Source organism: Leptodactylus fuscus, chromosome 3 (assembly GCF_031893055.1).
Source record: "Leptodactylus fuscus isolate aLepFus1 chromosome 3, aLepFus1.hap2, whole genome shotgun sequence".
Lineage (NCBI taxonomy): Eukaryota > Metazoa > Chordata > Amphibia > Anura > Leptodactylidae > Leptodactylus > Leptodactylus fuscus.
Window position 1 is genome coordinate 245,087,288 of NC_134267.1, and position 13,730 is coordinate 245,101,017.

Consider the following 13,730-nt stretch of genomic DNA (forward strand, 5'->3'; position numbering starts at 1 on the left):
CCTATATCCTTTATTTGTGGGGCGAGTTGTAGTTTGTATTTGGGCCAGGATTTGGTAGGTTTGACCTTTCTATTTGCTTTGCATTGCTGTGTTTTGTGGAGACGAGGTGACCCAGGTACGGTACATTGATTTGCACATTGCATTGGATGTGGATATTTTTTATGGAGTCTCCTGTACGGGACAAGTAAAACAGTTTTTTTTTTTTTTTTTTTTTGTAGTGCGGAATTTATTTTTATCACTGTCCTTTTTACTTTTACCCTTTTTTTTGTTTTTTACTTGTTCCCTGCCCCACAATCGAACGCGCGTGCAGAGCGCGTAGTATAGTATTAGGGGCTAATATTCTGTACGATGTGATAGGACGCTGGAAAAAATGCAGAATGGGGTGGAATTGGTGAAAAACGATATTTACGCGACTTTCTTACAGGCTACGTTTTTACAGCATTCGCTGTGCAGCCAGAATGACCGGTCACTTGTATCTCAGGGGTCAGTACAATTCAGGGGATGCCAAATTTACATAGTTATTGGTATATTTTAACACCTTAAAAAAATCCAAAAGTTATATTTCCCTATATAGGTATGCATAACGTTTTTTTTCCCTTTATGGGGGGTCAGATGCCTTTTTTAGGGAATGTCGGATGCTTTGATCACTTTCTATTCAAGTTTTTATGGGAGACAAAAAACTTGGGGGTTGGCTCTTTTTGATTTTTTTGCTGCACGCTCATGGTATGGGACAATATTGTTACAAGGAGCTCGGACCTGGGATCTTTAGATTGCTGGTGCACTAGAGTTTGGTAGGTATAACTGTAAGGCAGTCTGTTGGAGTTTTACTCCATAGCTATTGGGGGCTACCATAGACCTTCTTAGGGCTCCCCAATGTCGCAGTAGTAGAATGGCTCCCAGGATTTTGCCAGACGGAAGCCGTCCTGTACCAATAAAGCCTTGTGCTCCTGGTGGTGTAAAAATCTTCTTGTATCCTACAAATGACAATCTTTCCTCACATTCCCCGATAGTTCGGGGTTTTATTAGGTGGATTCCAAAGTGAAAGATCACTGGTTCACATCGAGGATCAGCCATGAAGAAGATTTCCCAAGAAAAGAGAAATAGCATCATCCAGCTCATCAATCGCGGTCTCTCGGCCAAGGAGATTGCCAAAATGCATCACGTGAGTGCCATGACGGTGGGAAGAATACGAAATGAAGTCCGTCCATCCATTCCAAAGCCCAGAGGTGGACGTCCAGGCAAAATATCGGAATCAACAAGTCAGCTCATCACCAGGTCTCTCAGTTCTGGCACGATAAGCACAGCAGTGGAGGTGGCTCGTATGCTTCGTGATAGTGAGATCACAGACGTCCATGCAAGCACCGTGCGACGGGCGTTACACAAGTCTGGAATGATGGTCCAAAAAAAGGTGAGCCTCAACTTCTCAAAGGGGGGCAGCAAATATGTAATATGACAGGGCTAATAGGACACCAACAATAACATAACATAGAGAGTTCACCCAATCATGTGACCCTCCCCCACAAAATATATAACATACTAAACAGCTATATTGTATTATTAATTATGATTGTCACATGTATGAGAGAGGCGAGAGGATTATGTATGACATGATGGGAGTCTCACGTTCCGAGCTGTAGTGGATGGAAAGATCTGGAGCCTGAAAGTCATAAGATCAGAGCATTGTTACCCTTTACTGGTCAGTGTATATCAGATATCTGAAGCCAAGTGAATGTTGCTTCTTCCCTGTTTAGGGTGAAGATCTGATGAATATTAAGGCTGAGGTTAAAGATGAAGCAGAAGAGGAGACGGATTACTGGACTGATCAGCAGTGTAAGGAGCGGAGACTTTCTACTCTAGATACTACTACTCCCATCATCTCCTCATCACATGGCAATCTATCCCATCACTGTGTGTTTCCTACAGATGGATCCAGTAGGAGAAATCCCCCCGAGAGATGTCCCCTGAGTCCTCTGTATTCCCAGGACTGCCCAGAGGAGAATGTCCCAGACAGTCAGCAGGTAGTTGGCGCTGCTGAGTCCTGGGGTACATCTTTATAGGGGGTGGAGCTCGCCGCTCCTGTACTCATACATGTCCCAGACAGCAGGTAGATGGCGCTGCTGAGTCCTGGGGTACATCTATATAGGGGGTGGAGCTCGCGCTCCTGTACTCATACATGTACCAGACAGTCAGCAGGTAGATGGCGCTGCTGAGTCCTGGGGTACATCTATATAGGAGGTGGAGCTCGCCGCTCCTGCACTCATACATGTACCAGACAGTCAGCAGGTAGATGGCACTAAAGACTCACCAAAACCTGACCATAAAATGACTGAACCCAAGTGAATGTTGTTTCTTCCCTGTTTAGGGTGAAGATCTGATGGATATTAAGGCTGAGGTTAAAGAAGAAACAGAAGAAGAGACGGATTCCTGGACTGATCAGCAGTGTAAGGAGCGGAGACTTTATCCTCTAGATACTACTACTCCACAGGACTGCCCGGAGGAGAATGTCCCAGATAATCAGCAGGTAGATGGCACTGAACTCTTCCCTTCACTGTTCTGTCTTGAGGAAAGATAAGTTTCCTTAGCAGAGAGTGATAGTAGTACCAGCCTGTTGCCGTTCTAGTTCCCAACCATTAGTTGTATACAGGACAATACCCAGATCTTCCTAGTTCCCCTGGTGGTGGTTGTCACTGATATAATACTATGGAGTTAGACTATTTAGCAGCTAATACTAAGCCCACCAATCACACAGCAGGAATTAGGCAGTTATAATACTCCCCTCGCCTGAGCCCAAATCTTCCGCCTCTCACGCAGTAAATGAGTCAGTGACAGCTCATTTGCTGAATTACATCAGAGTGCCCTTGGGAGTTAGTGGCCGCCTAGTAAGTATGAGCACCAGTAACCCTTCCTAATGCAGGGACTCCTTCATGTCAGGACTCACAGCCATATCCCCTTTCTTAGTGCAATGATCACTTCCATCACTGTGGAGGCGGCACTGATTGCTGAGGGCTGCAATGATGAATACATGTTCCCTGGGCATAGTGTGGGAGCAAGGGGGAATTTATATTTTAGAGGGTGCGGAGGGTCATTACACAGAGTGTATAAGGGCTACTTGTGATCATCAGATGAAGGCCACGTGTAACCCTTCCTAGAACAGGAACATATGGAGGGATGTGCACATAATACCGCCAGATCCAGACAGCAGGTAGATGCCGCTAAATTCTCATCAAAACCTGACCGAACTGAAGTGACTTTTACATTATTTCTTCTCTGTTCAGGCTGAAGATCTGATTAATATTAAGGCTGAGGTTAAAGAAGAAGCAGAAGAGGAGACGGATTACTGGACTGATCAGCAGTGTAAGGAGCGGAGATTTTCTCCTCTAGATACTACTACTCCCATCATCTCCTCATCACATGGCAATCTATCCCATCACTGTGTGTTTCCTACAGATGGATCCAGTAGGAGAAATCCCCCCAAGAGAAGTCCCCTGTGTCCTCTGTATTCCCAGGACTGCCCGGAGGAGAATGTCCCAGACAGTCAGCAGGTAGATGGCGCTGCTGAGTCCTGGGGTACATCTATATAGGGGGTGGAGCTCGCCGCTCCTGTACTCATACATGTACCAGACAGTCAGCAGGTAGATGGCGCTGCTGAGTCCTGGGGTACATCTATCTAGGGGGTGGAACTCGCCGCTCCTGTACTCCTACATGTCCCAGACAGTCAGCAGGTAGATGGCGCTGCTGAGTCCTGGGATACATCTTTATAGGGGGTGGAGCTCACTGCTCCTGTACTCATACATGTACCAGACAGTCAGCAGGTAGATGGAGCTATAGACTCACCAATATCTGACCATAAAGTGACTGAACCCAAGTGAATGTTGTTTCTTCCCTGTTTAGGGTGAAGATCTGATGGATATTAAGGCTGAGGTTAAAGAAAAAACAGAAGAAGAGACGGATTCCTGGACTGATCAGCAGTGTAAGGAGCGGAGACTTTATCCTCTAGATACTACTACTCCACAGGACTGCCCGGAGGAGAATGTCTCAGATAATCAGCAGGTAGATGGCGCTGAAGTCTTCCCTTCACTGTTCTGTCTTGAGGAAAGATAAGTTTCCTTAGCAGAGAATGCTAGTAGTACCAGCCTGTTGCCGTTCTAGTTCCCAATCATTAGTTGTATACAGGACAGTACCCAGATCTTCCTAGTTCCCCTGGTGGTGGTTGTCACTGATATAATACTATGGAGTTAGACTATTTAGCAGCTATAAAAAAAAACAAAAAAAACTTTTTAAGTCTTCAGTAGGTGATACCTTTTTTAATGGCTAACTTATAATGATGACAGAATATGACGTTTCGAAGCTTCCTCTGAGCTCCTTCTTCAGATATAACTAAAAACACTTTCTAGAGGCTGCATATTTATAACTGGACACAGGGGTAGGATTACAGGAGGGAGGGGGGAAGAGGCTTATTACTATATACTTATAAAAACAAATAATCAATTGCCAGATCCCAGGTTCTTATCTTTATGGCTGTCTCAGTTCAGTAATTTGTATAGAAAGACATAAACCCACGTGAAACGTTCATTCCACTGTCCAGCGACTTGAATAGGGTCATGGCCTTGTACTCATAAATCAGTCGCTGTTTCCTTGATTTAAAGTTCCCTTTTAAGATCAAGATTTTCATGTCATTGATGATGTTATGATCTTCGTGGCAGAAGTGTTTTGGCACGGAAGATCAGTTCTCTGTTGTTTGATTGTATGGCGATGTGAATTAATTCTCATTCTGAGTTTCTGTCCGGTCTCTCCAACATACAGATTTTCAGTGGAACATTTGGTGCAAATGATCAAATACACCACATTAGGTGTGTTACAGGTGAACACACCTGGGATTTTATATTCCCTGTTAGAGTTTGGTATCTCTATCCTGTCAGTGGTCAGTATGTGCGGGCAGATTTTGTACCTTTTCTGTCCACATGGGAATGTTCCTGTGTTAGAATACCGCCAGATCCAGACAGCAGGTAGAAGCCGCTAGATTCTCATCAAAACCTGACTGAACTGAAGTGACTTTTACATTATTTCTTCTCTGTTCAGGGTGAAAATCTGATGGATGTTAAGGCTGAGGTTAAAGAAGAAGCAGAAGAGGAGACGGATTACTGGACTGATCAGCAGTGTAAGGAGCGGAGACTTTCTCCTCTAGATACTACTACTCCACAGGACTGCCCGGAGGGGAATGTCCCAGACAATCAGCAGGTAAATGGCGCTAAAGTCTCATCAACATCCGACTGTAAAGTTACTGAACAATAGGCCATAATTATCAGATCGGTGGTGTTTGACACCCGGCACCCCCACCAGTCAGATGTTCTCAGCAGCCAATAGACAGTGAGTGGAGCAGACAGCGCCATCCTATGTATAGTGGCGGAATACAGTTACTGCAGCTTAGCTTCTATACAAGGCTCTGGACACTGATCTGCAGGATCCTGGTCTGACCAACTTATTTTTCATTGTTTAGGGTGAAGATCTGATGGATATTAAGGCTGAGGTTAAAGAAGAAGCAAAAGACGAGACGGATTCCTGGACTGATCAGCAGTGTAAGGAGCGGAGACTTTCTCCTCTAGATACTACTACTCCCATCATCTCCTCATCACATGGCAATCTATCCCATCACTGTGTGTTTCCTACAGATGGAGCCATTGCCAGAAATCAGGGAGAAGATGTGACTGATATTAAAGCGGAGGCTGAAGAAGAGAGGATGAGGGGCCATCACCTGTGTAAGAGGGAAGTGGAGGAGGGGATTCCAGGAGGTGTTACCACAGGTACGGAGTCATGAATGGAGAAGGAGAAGTCCCAGGTTTCTTCAGGTCGGTTCCCCCTTCGAGATTCAGGAGAACAATTCTGGAGCATCGATTAGAGGCAGAGAAATCATAGACGTGGGGGGGGGGGGTAAATTCTGCTGAACTGTATTGGGACTGTCCACTGTTTTACATACTCTGGGCAAGTCACCCTTAGGGGCCGTTCACATGGCGTAACGCGGCGCTCATATTGTGCTTATTTTGGCACGGAGTGCCGCGTTACGCTAGCGTATATGCCGCGTTTGCGAGCGTAAACGCTGCGCCGTAAATTGCGCCGTGTGAACGGCCCCTTAGAGTGCCATAACTGATATTGTTAAGAATTTTTTATTTTTTTTTTGAATACCGTCAGACCTGCCAGTGCTGCTCCACTTTAGTCCCACCAACATTAGTCTTGCCGGGTCACCCTTTTAGCGCCAAATCTCATTTTGTTGTTGGATTTTTGCAAAAAACAAACAAACCACATAGTATTCTTTAAAAATACACGTATATTTTTTAGTAGGTGCAGTTACTTATGCGCCATTAGGGCTCACATACAACATTTATCATAGTGTCTGTTCACACAGTATCAGAGTGCGCATAGTCCAAACTTTTAATATTGAATAAAATGTATTCATGTTAAATACTACCATTTAAGCAGTGCAGTAAATATCTGAGAAGCAACAAGACAGAGTAAGGACGGATGAAGAATCACCCGTGCTACTGTCACAACTGCAAGGAACAATAGAAATGTGGGTGGTACTTACAATACTTCTGGTCTTCGCAGCGCCTCCAATGCCCGTGGGGTTGTTTAGTTCCTCAGAATGGAGATGATATTTGTGATTACTTGGCTTATCATTTCAGTCACAGTAAGACATTACATCTGTCAGCAGTGATGCAGTTCCATTGAGTCAGGGTTCTTTATGTTCCTCCTCTGCTGTTCATGCTGTCAAGATGGGGCCAAGTGTCCATTACTAAGAAATAACGTGGCTGCAATGAAACAAAGAGGGGAAAAATGTGAAGGGTCTGAATCTTACATGTAAGATTTTGCTGTCCGCTTGAAAAATCGGACATCTTTGCAAACGGACATTTAAGGACACTACATGGTGTCCCATTTAAAACAATGGAAATTGTGAACGGACACAGCTAGTGTCTGATGCTAAAATCTTCTGCAGACATTAGCATCGGATGCTAACTGTCAGACACTGACGCTAGTGTGAGCGCCCCCCTATGTGTTTCCAGTCTAATAGATGTTTAATAAATGTTATTACTTTATTTTGTATATTGAAAAAAAACAAATCTCTAAATCCATTTTTACTCCAACAGAAAATCCCAGTGTGATCTCTGAGGGAAACGTCATGTTATCAGTAAGTGATAAAGGAGAAGGTGAAGATATGATGGAGCGCTCCTCAGGAGAAAACCTCATTACCCCTCATGTACATCCAGGACGTCACAGTACAGATCCATCATATAATTCCCCAAATCATGAGGAACCTTCTGACCAACCACAGATTGTGACCACAAGTACCAGGAAGAAAGGGGAGAAGAAGTATCCGTGTGATGTATGTGGAAAAGAGTTTATAAAGAGATGCAGTTTTTCTAGACACAAAAAAATTCACACGGGAGAGAAGCCATTTGCATGTTCAATATGTCATAAACGTTTTGTGCATAAATCAGACCTGGCTAAACATGAGAGATATCACAAAGGAGAGAAGCCATATTCATGTTCAGAATGTGGGAGATGTTTTACAAGTAGAAAGGATCTTGGTGTACATCAGAGACTTCACACAGGAGAGAAGCCATATTCATGTTCAGAATGTGGAAAATGCTTTACTCAGAAATCAACTCTTGTTACACATCAGCGAATTCACACAGGAGAGAAGCTGTATTCATGTTCTGAATGTGGGAAATGTTTTACAACTAAAACAAGTCTTGTTATACATCAGAGAATTCACACGGGAGAGAGGCCATATTCATGTTCAGAATGCAGAAAATGTTTTAAGGATAAAGGATCTCTTGTAAGACATGAGACAATTCATAGAAGAGCAAATCGATGTTTAGAATGTGGAAAAAGTTTTAAAGATATATCAAAACTTGTTAAACATGAGAGAATTCACACAGGGGAGAAACCATATACATGTTTGGAATGTGGAAAGTGTTTTTCACATAAATGTGAACTTATTGTTCATGAGAGAAAACACACAGGGGAGAAGCCTTTTTCCTGTTCTGAATGTGGGATTCGTTTCACAAAGAAAGTAAGTCTTGTTAAACATGAGAAAATTCACAAAGGAGAGAAGCCTTATTCATGTTCTGAATGTGGGAAATCATTTAGTAGTAAAGGCAGTTTTCTAAAACATCAAAGAATTCACACAGGAGAGAAACCATAGAAGAAATCTTATTCCTTTTAGGCTCTTTAGTTTGCACCTGAGCCCCTTCTAGATCTATAATAAAGGATAGTGAGACTAAGTTACTATAATGTGGTTTCAAACTGTGCAAAATAAAATAAATAAAGTTACCAAAAACTTCTTTGTTATAAAACTAAATCACAGAACTATCAGAACAAACCAGCTGAAGTGACACTAAGATATAATAATGGAGCAATAATCAACGCAACACTTTACCCTCTGAGTCAGAGGAGAAAACATCCACTAAGCCATTATCAAAGCATGGAAGAAATTCTATCCTCCTCACAGGAGAGATCTAGGATTACACACAATCCATCACTATGACAATATACAACTAGACCCGGTAAAGATGACAAAAAGAATACAGGGGCCCCTGATCTAGTCTTGGTAATCGGACCAGGCATTCCTCTTTATCTCTTACATATATAGAAATGAGTTCCTGTCTGTCTGTTCTTTATGCGCGACCCAACGACTGGGCCGGTCCTCACCAAATTTGGCACACAGGTATATCAGGTGTCCAGGAAAGTTTTAGACCGGGTCTCAGCTCTCTAGAATGTACCGTTCCTGAGATACAGTATTCCCAAAAAATGACCTCCATTAGTCAATGCAAGTCATACACTCATATTCCAACTGCCGTACACATGGTCACTCCACATGCACAATCCAACACTGATATCCAAACTGAGATACACACGAGAGGATTAGACACACAGCTCAGCAGACAGTATGACACAGAAGATTAGATACACAGTTCAACACACCATCACACATCAGGGGATTAGATACACAGCTAAGCACACAGTATCACACATCAGAGGATTACAAACACAGCTCAGCACACACTATCACAGAGGATTAGATACAAAACTCAGCACACAGTATCACATATCAGAGGATTAGATACACAGCTCAGTATACAGTATTGCACATCAGAGTATTGGCTACACAGCTCAGCACACACTATCACACATCATAGGATTAGATACACAGCTCAGTATACAGTATTGCACATCAGAGTATTGGCTACACAGCTCAGCACACACTATCACACATCATAGGATTAGATACACAGCTCAGTATACAGTATTGCACATCAGAGTATTAGCTACACAGCTCAGCACACACTATCACACATCATAGGATTAGATACACAGCTCAGTATACACTATCACACATCAGAGGATTAGATACATACAGTAACTCAGTATACAGTATCACACATCAGAGGATTAAATACACAGCTTAGCACACGCTATCACACATTAGAGCCGTAGTAGAAGCCGCGTGCTACTGCGCATGCTGCGCAAGCTATTTTTTTTTATCTGTGTCCGCGAGCAAGTGGGACCCGAAGACATCGGAGGAAGAAGACGGCAGACCCTGAATGCCCGCCCAGGGTGCACGATGCGTAAGTAGAGCACATTCTTTTTTAGGTTATTATTTTAAAACGGGGGGGTAGTTTAATATAACTTTTACTGTGCCTGAATAGCCTTTTTAAAGGCTATGCACGCATATGTGGGGCTCTAGCAGCATGATTTTGCTGATGGAGCCCCTTTAATGTCCCACTTCATCTGCCATTTATTTATTGCCCCCTCCAACTACCCCCATTGCTAATGTCCCCTCCAGCTGATGCAGTTTCATGTTTAAGCTGGGGCACCAGGAGAGGGACCTAATACTGTGGGGCAGTTGGAGGGGAACATTACAATGTGGAGACATATAGTGTACAGGTGACTGGAGGAGGATTATACTGTGTGGTGGCACATGAAAAATGTATGAGAATGGTCGGAGTCAACATAAAAGAGGGCGGGGCTAAATTTGCTGCGACACGCTGCACATTTTGTTCCTCGTTCTGTTGATTATAAGTTGGGAGGTATGACAGATGGGGGTTCTGCTCGCAGCCCAACACCGTGCAGGACGCTTGGCATTTGCCACAGAACACCAGGATTGGCAACTTGGCCACTGGCGCCCTGAGCTCTTCACCAATAAAAGTAGGTTCACACTGAGCACATGTGACAGACGTGACAGAGTCTGGAGACGCCGTGGAGAATGATCTGCTAGCTGCAACATCCTACAGCATGAGCGGCAGTGGCTCAGTAATGGTGTGGGGCCGCACGGCCCTCCATGTGCTCGCCAGAGGTTGCCTGACTGCCATTAGTTACCGAGATGAGATCCTCAGACTCCCTGTGAGACCATATGCTGGTGCGGGGGCCCGGGGTTCCTCCTAATGCAGGACAAGGCCAGACCTCATATGACCGGAGTGTGTCAGCACTGGAGTCTGTGTATGAACACGGCACTAACTGATTGTAATGGATTGTACCTCTTACATGAGTGACAGGAGGACACGGAGATTCTGATGACCAAGAGCCCAGCGAAATCTGGAGCTCCTCACATATCCCCTGTAATAGTGTAACGCCGTATACGACAAGTATTACCAGGATACATCTGGACATGGACGACTATTTGGCGGTTTCTATCTCTGTAGATGATGTAAACTATGGAATGAAATACTCGGAGACAATAAGGACACCGGAACGGCTGATTTTTATCCCTTTTATTAGCAATAAGCAGAGGAGCCCTTAATAATAAGAGCTTGTGTTGTATCCTAATAAATGATGGGGGTTGTGCTTCTTATCTCAGGTCCATGGAGTGTGAGCTGCAGAAATAAGAAGGTCCTAAGATAGAAGAGCCCCAACCCCATGATCCAGAGGAAGGCGAAGAAAAACCCCGGAGATCTCAGGGGAAACGCCCGACATGCGCCGTACTAGTACAGCAGATGTCAGAAAAGGGTTAACCAGATTCTCCATAGCGCCCCCTATGCAGTGTGACCACAATATTACTCCACAGCCACAATATTTGTAGGTATTCTATTAAATGGGGTGTAGGCTGGCGCACGGAGCGCACTGGTAGTGAAGGCAGAGAGATCAACCAGGGACGGCCCGGTCACAGGGTCAAATATTACACCCCCATTGTTACTGGTCACATAAAACAACTGTTGCACCATTGTAGTCCTGTCAATTAATGGTTACATTAAATATTTCTTAGTGATAGCGAATCTCTCTCTGATATAAAGTGATAAAACAACTGAATTACTAAGATGGGTTTAGTAGAATTTACTATATACGGTATATATATATATAGTGGGGATTCGATCAGGTAGATGCTTGTAGCACTGCATGTCTCTGCTGCTGATGATGATTAGCCAGTATCAGCTGTTTCACAACCTCCTCCATAGCTGTGGCTTTCTATTTCAGCTTGTGTATGTCTCACTGGACTTATGCCTGCATCCTCCACCATATGTGGGGAATCGCTCAGGTAAATGCTTGTAGCACTGCATGTCTCTGCTGCTGCTGATGATTAGCCAGTATCAGCTGCCTCACAACATCCTCCATAGCTGTGGCTTTCTATTTCAGCTTGTGTATGTCTCACCGCACTTATGCCCGCATCCTCCACCAAATGTGGGGAACCGCTCAGGTAGATTCTTGTAGCAGTGCAGGAAACAGGGACACAGACATTGGATTGCACACGAGTTCAGGCCTTATTCACATGTAACACATACACTGCTTTTGCAAAGCCACAGGATAAACAAAACAAAATCCTTCTCCACTGAGAAACTAACTTAAACGTAAGGAAACTTTTCCCCGACTATACAGGAGACTGGCTACCAGTCTCCCACCTTGGCAACAACAACAGTACCTGCTTTGGAGGTCTGGACTGGACAGGTCAGCTCTGTCTGTGTGGTGTCACACTGCTAGTCCTCACACATAGACTGTTATTAGGGCCTGATTAGTCAGCTGACCTCCCTGGTGTGAATCCTTACCATACACCCATTAGCTGCAAGGCTGGGACATACTTGTCTTCCCAGACCACACCCTTCACTCTCTGAAACCTGGTATAGCGGTCCTATTTGATAAATCTGTATTAGAAATGAGCGAGTAGTGAAATATTTGTTATTCGTTTCGAGTAGCCCCTCAATATTCGACTATTTGGCCGAATATCAAATCCCATTATAGTCTATGAGGAAAAAATGCTCGTTTCAGGGGAAACCCAAATTCGACTCAGGAAATGATGCCAACACCTCTGCAATGCAACTGGGACAGCAGGGGAAGCATGTCTGGGGGCATCTAACAAGCCCAAGTCCCAGGATTACCCCACTATCACAGCCTAACAACTACAGACTCCAAACTCAATATGGAAAGTGGAAAACTACTTGGAAACCTTCTTTCCTCTACATTACTATGGAGAGAAACACAAATTTTAAGCTAAAGAAACATTAGCATGCGCCCCTTTAAATCACGTTGCCCATGAGAAGTTTTGGAATTTTTAAGGACTGTAGTTTTATAGTCAGGGGATATTCGTACACATCAGGGAGAGTGTGTGCCTACATAGGCGTAGGGAGACTTACAAGTCATTCCTGCTCCGCTAGGGATTCTGGGTAAAAAATATGCAAATCTATTCTCCAGGATGTAATTAGGAGATCAGTGCACTTTGTATGCTGCAAACTAGGGGCAGCCCCCGTAACATCATGCATGACTCCGTTAATAAGCCTACTGACATGATGCGGGGTTTATTGCCAAATTAATATTTCTATTCTAAAAGGAACAGATTCCCAGCTGTGGACAGCGCTGTTTCGGTCTTTTGGACCTCCTCAGCATAGCGTAGGGATACTAACCTGGCAGAGTCTTCTCTTCTCAGAACCCCCAGCCCCTTGGTGTGAGTTCAGACTTGCACCAGCAGATATACGGTTGTAGATAAACGCCATATATACCGTATGACAGTATACAGGAGTGAGTTCACCAACTTATGTATACAAATGGGGTATTCTTGATGTATACACACAGGGTGGATCAAAATAATGATGAAGTGTTATACACTGGAGGTAGAAAGATGGAGCGTTATACACCGGGGGTAGAAAGATGGAGCGTTATACAGCGGAGGTAGAAAGATGGAGCATTATACACCAGAGGTAGAAAGATGGAGCGTTATACACCGGGGGTAGAAAGATGGAGCGTATACCCTGGAGGTAGAAAGATGGCGTGTTATACACTGGGGGAAGAAAGATGGAGCGTATACCCTGGGGGTAGAAAGATGGAGCGTTATACACCGGGGGTAGAAAGATGGAACGTATACACCGGAGGTAGAAAGATGGAGCGTATACCCTGGGGGGTAGAAAGATGGAGCGTTATACACCGGGGGTAGAAAGATGGAGCGTATACACCGGAGGTAGAAAGATGGAGCGTATACACCGGAGGTAGAAAGATGGAGCGTATACACCGGAGGTAGAAAGATGGAGCGTTATACACCGGGGGTAGAAAGATGGAACGTATACACCGGGGGTAGAAAGATGGAGCGTATACACTGGGGGAGAAATCTGGACATTATACCAGTGGGAATCTGGGCTTTAGTCTGATGAGTCTAAATGTGAGATCTTTGGTTCCAACCAGCGTGTCTTTGGAGAACAGATGGAGTCTACATGCCTGATTCCCACTGTGACGCATGGAGGTGTGATGGTGTGGGG

At 44.3% G+C, this 13,730-nt stretch overlaps 2 protein-coding genes across 2 annotated transcripts in view; one reads left to right on the plus strand and one right to left on the minus strand.

Moving 5' to 3' along the window:
• The window catches only part of LOC142198393 (uncharacterized), a 600,588-nt gene that overhangs the window by 202,308 nt on the left and 384,550 nt on the right, over positions 1 to 13,730 (minus strand). The gene's annotated exons all lie outside the window — the stretch shown is intronic.
• The window catches only part of LOC142198391 (uncharacterized), a 617,468-nt gene that overhangs the window by 87,159 nt on the left and 516,579 nt on the right, over positions 1 to 13,730 (plus strand). Inside the window, exons 9-14 of the mRNA XM_075269418.1 lie at positions 1,924 to 2,018; positions 2,363 to 2,521; positions 3,276 to 3,354; positions 3,448 to 3,542; positions 3,892 to 4,050; positions 5,080 to 5,238. Of these exons, the coding sequence (XP_075125519.1) occupies positions 1,924 to 2,018; positions 2,363 to 2,521; positions 3,276 to 3,354; positions 3,448 to 3,542; positions 3,892 to 4,050; positions 5,080 to 5,238 (746 nt within the window). The remainder of the gene's footprint in view (positions 1 to 1,923; positions 2,019 to 2,362; positions 2,522 to 3,275; positions 3,355 to 3,447; positions 3,543 to 3,891; positions 4,051 to 5,079; positions 5,239 to 13,730) is intronic.